A 19,323-nucleotide genomic window follows, 5' to 3' on the forward strand; every position below is an offset into this window, starting at 1 on the left:
TCTTTTCTCGTAAGCCTTACTGTCCTATTTGATTTTTCGAAATGATGTATACACATTGTATTGATAAAAATATATATATTTTACCTAAAGTCATGAAGAGACTTGCAAAGTCCTTTATATTATAAAGAACCCATGAAATATTCTCTTAATTCTGTGACTTCTCTTAAAAGACTTCCATACCCACCTACATACAGAAATACAATGATGTGTTTATCCAGGTCATTCCTGCAGCCAGTGAAGAACAGCTTTTACTAGTAGAACTGGTTCGCTCCATCAGTGTCATGAGAGCAGAAACCGTTATGCAGACCGTGAAAGAAGTTTTAAAGCAGCCCCCAGCCATAGCCAAGGACAAGGTAAGAAGAGCTTTTCTTTGCATTTATTGACAGTTCTATTTCAGAAATGATGCTGGTAGGTACGGAATTTTTTGTACAGTAATGTTCTTTTACAGATCGCAGAGAGGAAGGCATGTTGGCCTCACTCCACTCTAATCGGGACATTTATCAGTATCTGCAGTGACTGCTGTTGTGATCATTGCTGTAGCTGGTGAAGAGCCGTTCACTGCTCAGATCTCTTTCGTGAACGTCTAAGGCAGTTAAGACTTGTATGACGGAATTCTTAGGGGAGGTTTTTCTGGTCATTTAAAGGAAGAACACACAAGCCCGAGCCCAAGGTCGGCTGACCTCAATTGTTGCCTTATTATTATTTTTTTTTTACAGCTTCTTTATTGCTTTCTCTTTGGAATGAATGTCTAACATTTTGCTGTAACCTTAGTTCTAGTCGGTGTCATTTCTTGACTATGTACAAACCCGCACTTTGCAAGGGCTATAGAGAACGAATACTATAGTCTGCACTCACAGCGCACTGTCTCTAATTAGGCAGATAAAAAAGTCTGCAAATGAATGAAATTAAGGACTTCTCCACTTTTTTCTGATCTTTGTTCCAGCAATACTAAGAGATCATATTTTTTGAGAAAATATTTACAACCTGCGAACATTAGACTTTAAGCCAAGTCAAAATAAACGTAATCATAAGGATATGTTATGATTTATGTTATGATATATGTTATGATAAGGAATTGTTACACATATCTGAAAATGTTTATTTTTTAAAATTTTATCTTTTTCTTGAATTGCCAGTGGGAAGAGCGTACTTGCATGTGTGAATAGCTAATATCCATATTAACTTCTTAATAATTTGCTTACTATTCTAACATCACCCCGGGGCATTTGCGATAGGACTTCAAATTTGCATGTGAAAACTCAGTTCAGCATTAATATTTTGAACATCTGCTTGTGCCGGACATTGGACTAAGAATGAAGGATATGAAAACAAGAGCAAATTCCACCACCAACCCTCCAATGGCTGCCTCCTTGCTCTAAGTCTAAGTTCTGAATCCATTAGATACTGAATTTTTCTTTGTGTGATAAAGGGGATCCTTCAAGGGAGTAGTTGGTACTAAAAAGGAACAAACTCATAAATGTCAGTGGACATCAGTATCCTAACGGCAGGTGATTTCTTTTTTATTATATGTTACACTTGGCACTATCTCTGGTTAAAGACTACGTTAGGAGGCTATTAGGAGTTGGTCTCAGATTTGAACAAACTACACTAATTTAGCAGAAACTTGTAGTAAAATAGATTTAAATTCAAATTTCATAAAAATCTTCAACCGAAGTCTGCTAGCACCAAGCAAGTATAAGCTGATTAAAGAAAACCGATGTCGATGCTTACGGAGTAGATGGACATTTAAAAGTAATGGCTGGAGTATCAACTTGGACATGTTATGGGTGGAGATTGAGAACCTTTTGATTTCTTCTTTCCATTTTCAATTTTTTAAACAGCTCTCAGGTTAAGTTGTTTTCTACTAAATGAAAGTTTGCGTGGCTTTATTTTTTATGACAAACTGTTTTTGTTTTATTTTAATGTTTTATATTAAAAATTGGCAGTAAAGTACAGAATAGTTGCAACAATAAAAAGCAAAGGCAGCATTTTTCTTCACTGTAAAATTGATTTCTTTTGTTTATAGAAACATCTTTCTTTGGAAGTCTGCATGCTGCAGTTTTTCTATGCTTACATTCAAAGGTAAGATAACTGACACGGACGTCTGCTTACCGCATTAGCAATGTGAAAAGTAGGGATTAGAGGAGAAAAGCACCTGAATCCTCTCAAGAAGTTGCTGATTTTTCCTTTTAAAACTAAAAAAAACAAGTGCTAGGAACATTGTCTAGGGATATATTTATACAAGTCAATGGGAATGTTAATGAGCCAGCCATGTGGATCCCGCAAACCTAAAGACCTAAGTGCATTGAAGATTCGGTGGATACTGAAGCAATGAATTGTAAGGAAATCATTTAAATATAAATGAAATGCTGAATCCAACTGGAAACCACACCTGTTGCCACGGAATCCATTATTATTTGGATATAGGTGAACATGTGGCCATCTAATCTGACTTTTTTTTAAGGTTAGGAATGATGATAAAATACCGAGTTGTTCTGGTGTTCCAGTTTCGTGTTTAGCTGACCCCTGAGTTTTGATAAACTTCTTACTGAAGACTTGAATCTTAATCTTCCCTTATAGGGCAGTTGCATTTTAATCACCAAACTTGACATCAGTTTGTGATCTGTGACTAAAATGTGTAAAGTTAGTTTAGATAGTATATTAAACTGATTGTGATTTAGAGCAAGGACTACCTAAAGTCTGAACTTAGATACATAGAGGTGTTAAGGGTTAAGGCAGATGGAAACAGATAATCTTAATTTCTCTAGACGTGAGATCAGTGTTAGGACAGACTGATAACTCCCCCTTCGATGAGATAAAGACTTATAGGTGAAGAAGAAAGAGCTAATATAAGTGGAGAGAACAGTGACTATGGTGTCAGTAATTACACTGAGACTTACTGCAATTGTATTTTACTCCTGAGAGTCCACGTGATTAAAAACTAGGATTTCTCTAACAAAATTTCTATACTAGTAAGTCACACTAGATATTTTAAATGTGTTGGGTTTCTTTTTATATAATATTAATAGAAAACATAGAGCTTTTAGGAATTTTGTCCTATCGTCGTCTATACAAATTTAGGGAATGTTTCAGAGAAACTAGTAGGAAAATGTGTTAAAGGCTGTGGGAAAATATAAGTGAAATTAAAGTTCACTGTGCCTCTCTCTATATATATACAACTATGTTTATCTTGCAGAATTCCAGTGCCCAATTTAGTGGATAGCTGGGCATCACTGCTGATACTTCTGAAAGACTCTATACAACTGAGTCTTCCAGCCCCAGGGCAGTTTCTTATACTTGGGTAAGCAATTTCACTTAAAAATATTATTTTGAAGAACGGGATAATGTTCACTGTCCTAATTGCTGAGTAACCGATGTTTTGGGTGACCACGCGATCTCTCTCTCTTCTCATGGAATTCTCAAGGTACAGAACTGGACGTATGGTATGAGGCCTGAACAAAAGGGGTGGAGGGCGTGGGGAGGAAACAATGCGTGTTTATACAAAATGTAAATGTACTAACATAAAACTTGCAGTAGTAGTTACTGTAGGGATGAGTAGGATGGCTGATGGGGAACTTGATCTAGGATAGTCGTTTGAGTTCAGGGCCCTGAACATAGACAGGCTTCACCCCAGACCACCCCAATTAGAATCTACTTTCTGGCAAGATCCCCAAGTGATTGGAGTGAGTACACCTAAAGTTTGAAAACAGACTGCTTAAGATATAGGGGGGATGGAAAGAAAATAGAGTAAACTCTTCCCCACCCTTGTTTACGTTACCTCAGTCCAGTGAGGTCTGTAATAGCCAGCCACAGTGACCGTAACACGTTCTTATGTTGAATGGATGTAAATCCAACCAAGTCCAAAGAACTTTGACCTTTTGGCTGACCTCTGTAGTTCCGATGGGGATTTTATATGTGTAGATACGTGATTCTATATACAGACTTAGCTTCGACCCTTATTTTCCTTATGGGAACTAGCAATTCTGGTTTGGCAACCAGAAAATTTTGAAGTGAAGAAGGAAGGTGAGCATTCTTCAGTGATATGGCCTCACGTTTTCTGGTAAATGCAGGAATGTAGTCTTGCGCTAGGATGCAGAAAGGAGGTAGAGGAGCCATGGTGAGAGCTTGGTGAGAGCAGGTCAGGCTGAGGTGGCTGAGTAGACTGAGGTCCCAGCCCAGCCAAAGTGAGCCAGAGACTCTGCGCCAGAATGTCAGAGATATGATGATCCCCAGTCCCTCACACTGTCTGCTTTGAAAATTATCTAAATCAAAAAGCTGAAGGAGTTTTAGACATTGACGATGCATTGAAAAGAACAGTAGACTCAATGTCTGCAATTCTTGGGTCAAAAGTTAAAATAACTGGTGCGTATGAGTTTTAGTGATTGAGAAGATAAATGTAAATTGTGGAAATCAATGTACTCATGAAGATTTCTAATTCTTCTTTTCTCCTCTCTGGTTCCAGTCCTCATCCCTGTGACCTTCAGTACCTCAGTAAATCTCTGCAAGGCTATTTTCCTGTCTGTCAAGCAAAAAAAAAACAGGGCACCTGCCCTACTTACCTAAGTTGTTTTAAGGCTCAAAGAGGGAATATATGTACAGTTCTTTGAGTTATCAGCAAATAACCCCACTGCCTAATTTCATTACAAATTAAAGCTATTTATTGTGACCCGTAGCTTCCCCATAGGAGACTTTCTCCTCACCTGCCTTTTCTTCCTTTCTCATTTCTCAGAAAATAATGGATCCTACCTCCTTCTCCAGTGTGTATACACAGATTGTTTGAGTAAAAAGTTGGGCATTTCAGTTAGACTAGAAACTTAATTCCCGTTTTAAATTTCTGGTTGTGCGTTTGTGTATTACCAACCGTTCCACTGGTGTTCTAAAATTCCTAATTACAAAATAGAAATTGATATGAATAACCTCACATGTTAGTTTGGAAATAACTATGCATATAATTTATCTTAATAAAAGATAAATGTCAGAGTAAATATTGAGTGGAATTTTAGCAAACAATAGAAGTTGCAATTTTTTTTCATTCATGAAGTATTTTTGATATATACACACAGGGTAAGAAGCCATTTCTGTTACAATTTAAAATCGCTGGGTGTTTTGAAGTTTGTTTGGTTTTGTTTTTGTTTTACTTTTTTGTCGATATATAAAACATAAACAGAAAAATATACAAATAAGTAATACACTACTCCACAAGTTATTAGAGTGAACACGTCAACTATATAACCAAGTCTAAATTGAGAAATAAAACACCGTGTGTCTCCTCGGGTCCCCTCCCAGTTACTGTCCCTTTTCCCCAAAGATAACCATTATTCTGGCTTCTAACATTGCCGATAAATTTTCCCCCTTTTTTTAAACTCTAGGTATATTTAAATACTTTATTTTGTGTCTGCTGCTTTCACACAACGTGTTTATAAGATTAATCCATGTAATTTCATGTAGCTGTAATTCATTAAGTTTCATCGCTATTCGGTATTTCACGGTACTGAATATGCTACAAATTCTCTTCTGTTGGTGGACTTCGGGGTTCTCTCCAGTTCGGTGCGTTTACGAGTAATGTCATGAACATCCTTGTGCGTATGTTTATTCCTGTCAGCAGAGTCCTAGGATGCTCACATTCGTTAAACACATAAAGCGGAAGCGCAGGCCACAAAGCCACTTGGTCCCTCGGAGAAATCAGCATCATTTCTGTTACACTGATATTTCCTGTTTTGTTTTGTTTTTCTCTTTGGCTTTTTTAGGGTTCTGAATGAGTTTATTATGAAAAACCCTAGTTTGGAAAATAAAAAAGACCAAAGAGATCTTCAGGTAAGGCGTTCTGAACTGCGAGCTCTTGCCAAAACTCTGTCTCAGTGCCCTCAACTCCACAGAGATAAGGTCAAATGAGCTCATCTGTGAATTTACGCACACGTATGTCTGCGTGTTTGTGTATGCACACGTATATGTAGAGTGGTTTTTTCCTTGTTTCTTTAGGATGTGACTCATAAAATAGTGGATGCAATTGGTGCCATTGCTGGTTCTTCTTTGGAACAGACAACATGGCTGCGACGAAATCTTGAAGTTAAGCCTTCTCCCAAAATAATGGTGGATGGAACCAATTTGGAATCTGATGTTGAAGGTATTGATCTCAAACCTTGAGGTTTATATTTGTAGGTACCTGTTTACTATGAAATCGTTGCAACTAGCACTGTAAGCACCGTAAAAATCATCGCTTTTCTCATGTTAGCAGGTAGCTTTTTTTCACTGGGAAAAGGCCTAACTGTATCTTTACCTGTCTTTCTCTTATTTAGATATGTTATCACCTGCAATGGAAACCTCAAACATAACTCCTTCTGTATATAGTGTCCATGCATTGACATTACTTTCTGAGGTAAATATCAAGTTTTTTCACATGAACTTCCAAGTAAACAGTGTCACGATTCAGTATTAGCAGGTAATTCTTACAGAGGAGTTTTTAATTTGAAAAACCATTTTGTACTTCAGAGATCACTGTATAGAATAAATGAGGTTTGGACTTCGTATTCAGACTATTTAGTTTGTTAAATACTATTGATAGCTTTACATATTGCTTCCTTCCCCGTGTACTGTTTTTTAAATATGATTTTTTAAGTATGATTTTTAAAAAGAGAAGTGCTTTTTGTGTCACAGTGTGGTCAGGAGGGTTGGAGGTGGTGTGGTGCTTGCCGCTCTGAAATACGCTACAGTTACCCAATATTGTTGGAGCTATCCTCTGACGTGCTCTCTTTTATATCCTGTTACATAGCCTTGTAGGTCCCTTTCGTTTCCCCTTTCAGCTGTGGATACCAAGCCTCACAAAGATGAGAGCAATACGACTAAGGCCAAAGGGCTATTACTTGATAGAGTTGGGACTTAAACAGCTCGGTTCATTTGGTTAGTTTCTTTCAAGCCCTCCTTTAACCAAGTCAGAGAAAGAGAATACTGAGTGTCTAATCTTCAATTCACTGTTTACTCACTGTCACATTAGAAGGTTCTTGATCTCTCTCTTCCTGTAGTTCCCTGTCTCAGTTAGAAATAGTAAACATTGGCTCATACTCCTATATTTATAGTGGGCAAAAATAACAAATAGTGGCAGAAACCATTCATATAAAAATGGCTTAGTGAGATCTGATTTTAGATTTTTCCAATTTTAAGTAATTTTAAGTATTCTTACAGAGAGACTGAAACCCACCTCCAAATGCTGTCAGTTTGAGCGGCTAGATTATATTTCATTTCTTATGTTTTTTAGGTTTTGGCTCATCTCTTGGATATGGTTTTCTATAGTGATGAAAAGGAACGGGTTATTCCTTTACTTGTAAATATTATGCATTATGTTGTGCCCTACCTCCGAAATCACAGGTACTATTATTAAAGTAGATTTCTTAATTCAAAGCCTATTAAAAACAAATTGTGTTTCTTTATTGCCATTTTTGGAATTACCACAAAATGACATTATTTTTGCTTTGAATTGTAATGATTTAAAAAAAAAACATTATTTCTGTTACGGTGCCTTCATTTCATATCATCGTCGTAGGTGAATGTGAACGTTTACGAATCACGTGATTCAAGTTCGACCACATAGGTAAAGTGGTTCTGGCTCTCCTTCCTCCTAGTGCGCACAACGCCCCTAGTTACCGAGCCTGCGTGCAGCTGCTGAGCAGTCTTAGCGGGTACCAGTACACACGGAGAGCTTGGAAGAAGGAAGCCTTTGACCTCTTCATGGATCCCAGTTTCTTCCAGATGGATGCCTCTTGTGTTAACCAGTAAGTCGTCGTCGTGCTTTGACTCAGTGGGATAACGCATCTCACTGCAGTCAGCGACTAACCTGCAAAATATGGCACTGTTTCTAACATAACAGCAAAATCTTAACTAGGTATCGTAATCCTTGTTTCTTTCAGTTGGAGAGCAATTATGGACAATCTGATGACACATGATAAAACAACATTTAGAGATTTGATGAGTGAGTATTATGGGATGACAGCCTAAGCAGTGTATTTCCTGATCATGACCCATTCTTATTGTTTACCTAGTTCTTCTCTAGAAACTACTGAATTAGCTCTTTGTAAAGTTATACTTGGTATCCTATAGGGATGGAATGTTAAAGTTTAAAGAGGACGGGACGCCTTGGTGGCTCAGTCAGTTAAGTGTCTGACTTTGGCTCAGGTCAGGATCCCAGATCCTAGAGTCAGTTACTAACTAATGACCTTAAATTGCAGGACAGCTGCATGAGTCTGATGATTTCATGTAAGTTCTTGAACACAAGCCGCAGCTTCCCATCCGGAAAAGGGGCAGCATATTCTCCTCTGATCATCACAGGGTTGTTCTAAGGTTCAAATTCATCTGTTCCACAAATATTTATTAGAAGACAAAAATGGGCCAGGCCATTATGCTAACCTTAATCATAAATAAGATTTTTTTCAGGGAGTCGGTAGTTGTGAAGGAAGTAGGGCAATACGATAGATTTTAAGTAGCACTGAAGAGCTCACAGGTGAGGTGAAACTAAAGCCAGCTCCGGGAAGCCTACGGACAAAGTAGTCCATGCATAGGGGACAACAATTACAAAGGCCAGGCCAGAGACTATTTTTTTTTTTTTTAAGATTTTTTATTTATTTATTTAACAGAGATGGAGACAGCCAGCGAGAGAGGGAACACAAGCAGGGGGAGTGGGAGAGGAAGAAGCAGGCTCATAGCGGAGGAGCCTGATGTGGGGCTCGATCCCAGAACGCCGGGATCACGCCCTGAGCCGAAGGCAGACGCTTAACCGCTGTGCCACCCAGGCGCCCCCAGAGACTATTTTTAAAGCAATGAGGCATTAGGCAGATGGCATGAAATGTGGGTTTTATAAAATGGCACGGTCGGTGTTCTGAATTTTCTAAGTCTTCCTCTCTCTCCACATTCACACAGCTTGCCCCTGGTCTTCTGGCTTCTGTATGCTGGGTCTGTTTGCCCCCCCCCCCCTTCTGCCCCACAGACGAGCCACAAATCCTCCACCCCAAGCTCCTCCCACTCGTGGAAGTCACAGGATGTCTAGCCGTTTTTAAAAACAAATAACAGAATAGTCATTTTTCAGATGACTGCCCGGGTGTATCACAGCCTCTCTCACTTGCGTTGTTTCAGCTCGTGTGGCTGTGGCTCAGAGCAGTTCCCTTAATCTCTTCGCAAACCGGGACGCGGAGCTAGAGCAGAGAGCCATGCTTCTCAAAAGATTAGCATTTGCTATTTTTAGCAGTGAAATTGACCAGTACCAGAAATATCTTCCAGATATACAAGGTAAATAATGAAAACTTATTTTCTCTGTCTTCTAAACTGTTTTTTTGTTCCTTAGGAAACACTTTCCCTAAGCTGTAGGTTGGGGTGAAATCTACCAAGTGTAGGTGGATGGAGAATATTGTAGAAACAGAAGTCTGTTCTATGGAATCCTCAGAAATTACCATCACCAGCATGTAAAAAAAAAAAATTCAAGCACTGAATTTGTAGGACTTGCCTAAATATGGTCTCTATTTTATTGTTTGGTTCAAGTTTCTTGAAGAATTTGTGTTTAAGGATGAGGCGTCAGACCATTTTGCTGCAGGCAGGCATGTTAGTGGGGTTTTTTTGTTTTGTTTTGTTTTGTTTTATTGTGGATAAGGGGTTATATATTTTTAAGGAGAACTAAAATACAGGCAGAGCCAAGACATTTTAGCCAGAAGTAACATTTGGCGATCTGTCGTTTGGGTGGGGATTGTATAAGGTTTTGATAAGCTTTACTAAATGGGTGTAGAGGCCCTCTGTGTCCTGAAGGGTATCCGTGCGCTCATCGTCACCCTGTGCCACCAAATAGCTCCACGGTGGGGACGAACTTGCCCTGGGGCAGAACTGTTTGATACCCAAGTCAGTGTACTTACAGCCACCAGCTTCAGCGGCCACTGTTGGGGACTGGGCTGGGAAGACAGTTGTCATCTCTGTAGTGAGATCATTTCTCTCAGAAGAGAAGTGGCTCCTTCTTTCCTGACCCTTTATACTGAGTGTCAGATATGCAACATGCCATTATTTGTCCTGTGATTTTATTTTTAAAGCTGACCCAAATCAGTGCTACTCAAGAGTGTGGTCTGCGGACCAGGATGTGGCTTTTATCCCATCCGTGATGAGTTCGGATATTTAGAGGAACCATTTTAAACTTATTTTTAGCAATCTGACAGAATCTGTTGAGTCTAATAAAAAGAAAATGACATGCGTGTTTTATAGCTTCCTTTGCCTTTTTTCTAGTAATTCATTTTTACTGTATTTTATGAAAGTAACAGTCTGCATCAGACTGGAAATTTTTTTTAAATTGATCCTTCACCAGATAGTTCAAGAAGTAGTAGGCTAGCTTCTATGGGAACGTTTACATGAAAATGATCATCATTATTAACCTATTGAAAATACCCTGCATTTCTTTCAGAGAGATTGGTTGAGAGTCTCCGTCTGCCCCAGGTGCCAACTCTTCACTCGCAAGTGTTCCTGTTTTTCAGAGTGTTACTTCTAAGAATGTCTCCACAACATCTTACCTCACTCTGGCCTACCATGATTACAGAACTTGTGAGTAAATTTTAATCATCAGGTTATAAATCTAAATTATAACACAGTGCCATTAGCATCAACATGCTTACTGGATAAAAACTAATCTTGGAAAAGAACCGAACTCTCGTTAAGTTTGTTATAATTTTTAGAGTTGAAAATGATAACGCGAGTCAGACTCCATCTCCGTACAGCTGAAACTTCTTGTAAGTCCTTCCTTCGTCTGACGTGCTTTCGTGTTCTCTTCTACACCGAGTCTTGGTCCTGGCTGTCAGGCCTGGTTGCAGGCTGCAGCCGTAGCTGTGGAGAGGCTTGAGATGGTTCCGCTCGGTTAACTGCCACGAGGCCTGTGCTCACTCCTCAGGGGCAGCGCTTACCAGCTAAGCTTCCTCCACAGAGACCTTCACAGATGTTGTGATCTCCCAAACAGTCAGCCTTCCTAAGTCCCGCTACACCCATCTGTTCTCCTCCCTGGGTCACACCATTGTCCTCATCTGAATGATCTGGAAGGCTGGGCAAGAGGACATGAGTACATGAGTAAAGAAAGGGAAGTGAATCTGTAACTCCGAAAACCCAAGCCATTATAATCTCTTCACAAAGACACTGGCTTTAATATATGTATATTTTTAAATAACTAACTGTGTTGCATCATCACCAAACAAAGCCTGGCTTCATCCCAGCTCGGTCACGTTATTAGGAAGTCTCTGTGCTAACTTTGCGGTTTAACTTTCAGAAACTAGGTATGGTTTCATTTGATCGAACCCAAAAATTTTTTTTGGTTTAATGAAAATATAATCTAAAGAGAACTTGAAAGAAGCATTAAATACCAAGTTTAAATAAGCATTTAACATGAATTTCACGGTCTTCAGGTACAGGTATTTTTACTGATGGAGCAGGAGCTCACTGCTGATGAAGATATTTCACGGTAATAATGTCCTGCATTTCCATGTTTTCTTGTCAGTGTTCAGTATCCTAAGTCATCCAGAATGTTACAACTAGGAGAGTATAGATACTGTTTTATATGAATACTTTTATATGCATCAGTTATTACCTAAATGATCATATTTGGATAGAATATATCATTTATTATTTTATCCTTAACCATTTATTTGTATCATTTATTTATTTATTCCTTAACCATTTTAGACTAAACTGTCAACACTCGTGGCCTTTGTCTTCTAGATGAATTTAGTTTAAAGCAGTATTATTTTAGCTCCCTGAGCCATCTTGGTTTGGGTAGGTCACATGTTGTCCCTGAAACATCAGCAAAACCTATCATGGCAGGTAACCTGTAACTAAGGTGTCATATGTCCAGATCTTTCCAGCATGATCTCAGTGTACTACAGTTTTATTCTTTTTAGTACAGGCAGTATACTAATATAACTAAATATAATTTTTTATTTAGGAATTTTTGTACAAGTTTGTAAACTGAAAAGTTCCTTTAACACCATGTGTCTTGAATATATTTTATTCTTCAGTGCTAGGTTTATTTAAAAAAAAAAAAAAAAAAAAAAAAAAAAAGCATTCCCCTGTCCCAATAACTGTTTGTTTTTTGGAAGGACACCCTCCGCCCCCGCCATCTTTGCAGAGAGACATTGAGTAATAGGAAGGTCTCTTGGTTTACAGCTTGTGTTTTTATATTTCTTGAGTGCAACTTAAGTTATTCTGTACTATTTTTACATTCTCAACATAAGTGAACTTTTTAGGGGCGCCTGGGTGGCTCAGTCAGGTAAACACATGACTCTTGCTTTTGGCTCAGATTATGATCTCAAGGTCATGAGATCAAGCCCTGCATCGGGGTCTGCAGTGGGCATGTAGCCTGCTTGAGATTCTCTCTTTCCCTCTTCCTCTGCCCCTCCTCCACTCTCCCCCCCATTTAAAAAAGGGGGGGCCTTTTTATTTGAAAACAGCAAAATTAATTGAGTCATGACCTCGCTCAGCAGTTACTGGTACAGGCACCGGAATGAGAAATAGTAGCTGGCACTTTGGGGATTGCCTGTCAGGAAATGGGTACAGCTGCTGACAGCACTGTCTCCTGCTTACAGGACTTCAGGCCCCTCTGTGGCTGGTCTGGAGACAACCTACACAGGAGGTAATGGCTTTTCTACTTCATATAACAGCCAGCGGTGGTTAAACCTCTATCTGTCTGCTTGCAAATTTTTGGATTTGGCTCTGGCATTGCCCTCCGAAAATCTTCCTCAGTTTCAGATGTAAGTAAAAGCAAGGATATTAAATGGATATTTTTGAAAATGCATTTGCTTTTGGTAACTGACATCTAGGACTAATTTAAGTTTTTTGTGAAAGTTGAAATATTCATAGTTTTTACTAAAATGGGGGGGGGGGGCGGTGTTGCAGCAGTTCCTGGAGGTAAATGGTCGCTGTGGATAAGTTAACAGCATTTAGTTAACAGATGGAGCACCTACCACAGATGAGGCAGTGGGCTGCGTGACTCAGCCGCTTCCAGCCCAGCACAGGGGACTACAGTTGAACTGGGTGTTCTGATAGCTGACAGGCAGGAGGCTGTTGAGGTCCCCAGCAGAGACCCGCTCCTAGCTTTAGGCCCCAAGTGCATATTTATACTGACCGGCTGAAGGGCGGGGCAGGGGGCGGGGGCGGGGGGGGGGGGGTTGGAATGGACCTGGTTTGTGTGAAATGCTGAGGAATCAATATCGTAGGAGCAGAATGTTGTGAGAAGAGGCAGGAAAGGGGCTGAGTGATGCACGGCCTTGTGAGCTGTATGAGAGCGTTCGACTTCAACGTAAGGACCGCGGGAGCCCATTGAATAAGGAACGAAGGGATGTTACCAGGCTTGCGTTTTAGGAATTTTACTTTGGCTGCATAGTTCGGACAGAGGACTGGAGATGGGCAAGCCTGGAACCAAGGAGACTTTCATTTCCGATGATAGTGAACTGAACTGGAGAGATGATAGCAGAGGGGACTTGGGAGAAACTTAACAGAAGCAAATTCTCCTAAGTGTTCAAAAATCTTTCATTAAGGCTTTCCACATTTAAATTTCTCAATAGGCAAGCTATATAAGATTGTTTTATCAAAGTAGCTAAGATAACTTGAGAATTTATCCATATGATCAAATATGTTTTTATATATAATGCGTTTTACTATTCTTTGGAATGGGGAGTATCAATAGGATAAAGAGTAAGCTACCAGAATCTGCTTTCTATACTGGACATGCTTCAGTCTCTAAAAAGTGCTGTTTCACAAGCTTACTTTTTGTTAGATTTAATGGTAAGAACTAGAAATTCTTTTTTTTTTTTTTTTAAAGATTTTATTCGACAGAGATAGAGACAGGCAGCGAGAGAGGGAACACAAGCAGGGGGAGTGGGAGAGGAAGAAGCAGGCTTCCAGCTGAGGAGCCTGATGTGGGGCTCGATCCCATAACGCCGGGATCACGCCCTGAGCCGAAGGCAGACGCTTAACGACTGCGCCACCCAGGCGCCCCTAGAAATTCTTTTTAGATTAATTCTAGTTCCTTTTTTTCTTCCATTTGAAAACTATATACACCTACTTCTTAATAAATTTGAGGAGTCACATCTGTTAAACTGATGTTACTCCTGAAGAAATTCAGAAAGGAGTCCAAAGCAGAATTGTTGGAAAGTGGCCAGAATTAATTAGGAGGCTTATCGTCACAAAAGTGATAGAAACTATAGTCTTCGGTGCTCTAGGAAGAACATTAAATAGTATGCTCATGGTATTGACTTTTTGGCTTCTGTGATCAGAACCAAAATGAGTTCATCCTGTTTACTTGTCAGGACAGCGTTAGGAGAAAAGGGATGAAATAGGTTGTAATACTAAAAAACATATATTAATTTTTTCTAAACTGTTTTTTAAAAATCTGTAAGTAGTAGATGATGACATGGAGAATTTAATCTTGAAAGAGTAATATCTTCCTAAACATGATATATATTTCAAAAGTTAAAGATATTTGATAACCACAAAAAATCTTAAAAGTCTCTGTGTCACCAAAAAATACCATGAAGTGGAAAAGGCAGCAACGAGTTGGGGAAAGATTATTTGTGAACTTGCTTTTAATATGTAAAAATCAATAACCCCATAGGAAAATGAGCCAATGACAGTGAACAAATAGTTCATAGAAAAGAAATGGCCTATAAACACTGGAAAAGCCATACTCAAGAGAAATTCCACTTATAAGTAACCATCATAATAAAGATCTGAAAGTATATTTCTTTTTAACCTTAACAGAAGCATTATTCTAGTTGCAAGCGTACATGGATATCGTCTGGTTGTTCTCCAAGGAAGTTACATTTACCAAAATTCAAAATACGCACTCTCTTCAAGCCAGTTATTCTATTTCCAAGGAGTTATACTATCACTATACTGTCAAATGTACAAAAATTAGTATTATGTAAGGGTAGCCGTTGTGGCATTATTTCTAATAGCAAGAAATGGGACAACCTAGGACTGGTTCAGTCAGTTCATTCCAACACTGGAGTACTGTGTGGTTGTTAAAGAGAATGGGGTTTTATAGGATATTATCTCCAAGATACCTAATTAAATCAGAACAAGCAATAGTCATGCTTTTTTTAAGTTTACAAAAAGGAGGAGGTTGGCTGTGTGCAGATGTGCTCTCTTATGCAAGAACTCTGGCTGGACACACAGGAAACTGGTGATATTGTGGCATGGAGACCGACTTCTGTAGTGTGTCCTTTTATACTGTTTGAACTTTTCCCATAGTCAGATATTAATTTTACTTATTGAAGACAAAAATAGAAACAAAAATAGAAGGGAGGTATGAAAGAAGTCCTGTTTTTTTCTTTGCCCCTTTGTGTGTGTGGGATCATCTGGCCAAGTACATGGTAGGGATTGTGCCCATTAACAGATGAGGATGGAATCATTTAAGTTACTTGCCTTGTGCTCATGAAAAAAAAATGAACACTTTATTTACTGTTTACAACCCTATGAGGTCATTAATAGTATCTTAATGGTGAAGAAAGGGTCGGGTGAAGAATCCCGTCATATTGGAATGTTTAAGTGGTGGGGTCGTGACCTTTCCAGTGTACTTGTGTGGCCGTGTCTTACATGGCACGTCTTGTCTTAGCGGTGTCGGTGTTCTTCTACATGCAGGTACCGGTGGGCCTTTATTCCAGAAGCCTCGGATGACTCCGGTCTGGAAGTCAGAAGGCAGGGCACACACCAACGAGAATTTAAACCTTATGTGGTTCGACTAGCAAAACTTCTTCGGAAAAGGGCAAAGGTATTGCATTCTTCTTTTTCTTTGCAGGTGTAAAAAGACAAAATTTGTAAAGCGTATTTATATCATGTCTTCTGTACTTTATATCTTTCAGTGTGTATCAGGCTAATTAAGAGATCTTTGCCCCAAAAAACAATAATGAATTGGCGTGCTCATCAGTGAGCCTTTGTTCCAAATCTTTCGTCTTTTTTTAACATTAAAATTTTTTCAGGCACACTTGGCTGATTCAGTCAGTGGAGCAGCCGACCCTTGATCTTGGGGTCATGAGTTCGAGCCTCAAGTTGGGTGTAGAGATTACTTACAAAAAATAAAAACACAAAATTTTTATTTTTTTCAAAACTGTAAAATTTGGGGATGATGTGGGTTTGCAGTATGTGCTTTGAGTGCTCAGAAATTTTCCAGTCTTCTGGGGTCCCCTAATCAGGCAGCAGCCCCTAAACTAAACCGCATTCCACAAACAGTGGGATGGAGGAAAGTGATTAAAGAGGAGATTGTGCTTGAAGGATCTGAGGAACTTGATTTAAAATCAAGTTGTTTCTTTAGGAACCAAGTAAAAGGGCAGAGATGAAGGTGAAAGTTGGATCCAGAGTTAGGACAGGACTTGGGTACTTCTCACTTTGATATTACAGGGTTTGAAAAAATAATCACCACGACAAATCCAGAAGCCTTGTGATGATATATGTGAGCCCAGGCACATGCACTTTGTCATCCCTGCATCTCATTAGTACTGACCGTTTTTTAAGACCCGCCTCTGTATCTAAAGGATAAACAAGACAGCCTTTTGCCTAAAACGTGTCCCCTAGAGTAAGAAAACAGTTTTGATTAGAAAGCATTTTCTACACTTTAAACAAGGTCTTCACGGCCAAGCATACTTTTCACTGGAACAAAGGCTATGAGTTCTCCTCTTTCCTTCCACAGGACAAGGAGGAGGACTTTAAGACAGTGATTTTGGAGGGATTGGAGATGGCCAAGCATCAGGTGAGGGTGGCTTTTTGATGCTTGTGATGTGGCAGCAAAAGTTGCCACATCTGGACCAAATATTGAGACACAAACCCAGGTCTGGATCTCAGCAAGTACAAGAGAGGTAAACAGGAAGGAAGTCTGTCTTCAAGTGTAGACTGAAAGGAAATATCATTTTTATGGAAACATGTCTGACTTTTTGATTTTGATTATCGAGGAGGTGGTATAGTTCTGATGAAGGAGAGCAGGACACCAAAACGAGTGCACTCCGTATCGGGCAAGAGCTTAGTAGTAAAGGCCCTCTCCTACAGGTCCATCTTGGCAGGAATATAAACAAAAGATTACACCTTAGTTCTCTTACATTTGGAAACTAGTTGTGTAGAGGGTTCAAGCATATTATGCCTTTCCCTCAGGATAAATTCATCTCGGTTTACCCTTTAATTACTATTGGACTGTAGTTTGATTTAGGGGACTGGAAAGGTGTGGCATGGTCAGCCACCTCATGGTAGCCAGTGACGGGAAAGTCGGTCCTGGGACTGTCATTAAATTAAAGCCAGTGTTCTAGTTAAGCAAAAGGAAGAGGTTTTCTATATCCTATATTTGAGATTGGAGGTTAAATAATTGCTGTTTTTTCTTTTCTCTGGCCATAAAAAACTGGATGATCTTTTTTTGTTTGCTCCTTTTTTAACCAGTCTATTTTCCAGTCTCAGGATTTTATTTTTAAAACAGCAAACGAAGCTTGTGATCACACACAAGAATATAAGCTGGGTTTTGCGTCTGCTTTCTCCACTAGGAAACTAGTGTTATTAAAATATTAACAGTGAAAGTTTCTCAGCAACATCTGATCTGAGAAGGCAAACTCCATTTGTTAACCAATAGGACAGATTGTAGTTCTGCTTTTTAAGTTCCCCTTGATGATTTTTTTCTCCATTTTCTCTCTCCAGTCTGTGTGTTCTTATATCTGTGATTCTGCCCAAACTCAGACATCTCCAAGTTCTCTCATAACTTTCCCTAGATAAACTGATGTCTACATCTTTGTATAATCTAGTTGGCTTCTTAAACCAGACTCTTGGTACACAAATTATTTTAATTGCATTTACATTTAGTTGACAGAATTTTTAGAAAACTACATTCTCGTTTGACTTCTCTGCTGGAAGACAGAGTGTATTTCCCCACTTTTTAAAACGAGGAACCATTCTGTATCTTGCCCAGGGATGCCCTCCCGTGATTGCAGAGCCGTGACACCAGCCCTGTTGTTTTGACTCCAGGTCCCGCTCTCCTCCCCGTGTTGTTTAACACAAGCAGCAGAGAGCAGTGTCTCTCCTTGAGTGTTCCTTTCCTTTCTTGTACTGACAGTTCTTCACTTTGAAGCCTGCTACCATGTTGGGGCAAGTTTATGCCATTTGGCTAAAAGGGAACTACCTGATGTACTAGAGGTGACATGCAGAAGCCTGCTGTCTCTTCTGGCCTTCTTCTATAGTTGCTTAGTCCTGGGTCACTTTAGTGGGAGTCCAGAAATCTGGGAGCTTTTTGAGTATATGCAAAGCACAACATTAACAGTGACTACTTGACTCTCCCTCTCCAAAACCAATTCTGCTAACTAAGCTTGCTTACACGCTCCAGTTGGAAAACTGACTACAGTGTTGGACCCCTCTAACCACACTTCATAACTGGCACGAAGAGGCTTCATTTAGAAGCAAGAGTTTAATCAAGTCTGGAATGGAGACTTAATGTCATCATTTGTATTTGTTAACTGTTGCTGATGTTTATACCCTTTGAAATGTTCTCATGGACCATATTCGTCTGTTAGTAACAATGCCCTTGTGTTTTCTACAGAAAAACCCGGAGGAAGACAACTCAGGGAGAACGTTGGGTTGGGAGCCTGGGCACTTGCTGCTCACCATGTGTGCCGTGCGCAGTATCGAGCAGCTCCTGCCGTTCTTCAGCGCGCTCAGCCAGGTCTTCAACAGCAAAGTCACCAGCCGATGCGCCGGACACTCAGGGAGCCCCACCCTCTACTCAAACACCTTCCCTAACAAGGACATGAAACTGGAAAGCCACAAACCATTTTCCAGCAAAGCCAGGCAAAAAATAGAAGAGATGGTAGAAAAAGATTTTCTGGAAGGGGTGATGAAAACTTGAAGCACTACAAGTGGTACCATTTAACTATATGTAAATGTAATTATTTAAAACAAACATTGCTCTCAGTTGTATAGTTTTTGGGTTTTTTTGTGTTTTTTTTTTTTTTTTTGTATGTATGTAACAAAACACATTTCAGGTTGTATTTAATTTAAATATTTGTAAATAAGAGCAAATGTCTGAATGTGGCCTGAATCAAGTTTAAATATTGTTGGCTCATATTGATTATGGTGCCTGAGAGAGATCTATATATACATCTAATAGTCCATTGTTTTACTGTCCTGAATTGTCTTAAACCTGCAAAATACACACTGCACATTTTTTGCTATTGGTTTCAGGCTTTGTTTAATTTAGATTTGTTGGGATCTTTTTTCTGTTATTGACCACATTCTAGTATCAGAATGGTGTCACTGCTTTGTCGGAGGTGTGGTAATGTATGACAATTAGTTTTCTCCCAC

The 19,323-nt window shown here is 39.4% G+C and overlaps 1 protein-coding gene across 8 annotated transcripts in view; it reads left to right on the forward strand.

Annotated features, from left to right (window-relative positions):
• The window catches only part of DOP1A (DOP1 leucine zipper like protein A), a 104,265-nt gene extending 85,074 nt beyond the window's left edge, over positions 1-19,191 (forward strand). For 3 of the 8 annotated variants that reach the window (XM_044387087.3, XM_048219563.2, XM_048219562.2), the window contains exons 23-38: positions 219-353; positions 2,027-2,082; positions 3,197-3,301; positions 5,748-5,814; positions 5,980-6,124; positions 6,297-6,376; positions 7,253-7,362; positions 7,617-7,766; positions 7,902-7,963; positions 9,121-9,273; positions 10,424-10,560; positions 11,409-11,464; positions 12,585-12,749; positions 15,640-15,769; positions 16,685-16,744; positions 18,563-18,933. In XM_044387087.3, the coding sequence (XP_044243022.2) occupies positions 219-353; positions 2,027-2,082; positions 3,197-3,301; positions 5,748-5,814; positions 5,980-6,124; positions 6,297-6,376; positions 7,253-7,362; positions 7,617-7,766; positions 7,902-7,963; positions 9,121-9,273; positions 10,424-10,560; positions 11,409-11,464; positions 12,585-12,749; positions 15,640-15,769; positions 16,685-16,744; positions 18,563-18,868 (1,917 nt within the window). In that variant the 3' untranslated portion in view covers positions 18,869-18,933. Of the gene's footprint in view, positions 1-218; positions 354-2,026; positions 2,083-3,196; positions 3,302-5,747; positions 5,815-5,979; positions 6,125-6,296; positions 6,377-7,252; positions 7,363-7,616; positions 7,767-7,901; positions 7,964-9,120; positions 9,274-10,423; positions 10,561-11,408; positions 11,465-12,584; positions 12,750-15,639; positions 15,770-16,684; positions 16,745-18,562 lie in introns of all 8 variants that reach the window. The other 5 variants (XM_044387090.3, XM_048219564.2, XM_048219565.2 and 2 more) reach the window with 2 other exon arrangements.
• Positions 19,192-19,323: the final 132 nt, after the last annotated feature.

This window comes from Ursus arctos, unplaced genomic scaffold (genome assembly GCF_023065955.2).
Source record: "Ursus arctos isolate Adak ecotype North America unplaced genomic scaffold, UrsArc2.0 scaffold_29, whole genome shotgun sequence".
NCBI classification, from domain to species: domain Eukaryota; kingdom Metazoa; phylum Chordata; class Mammalia; order Carnivora; family Ursidae; genus Ursus; species Ursus arctos.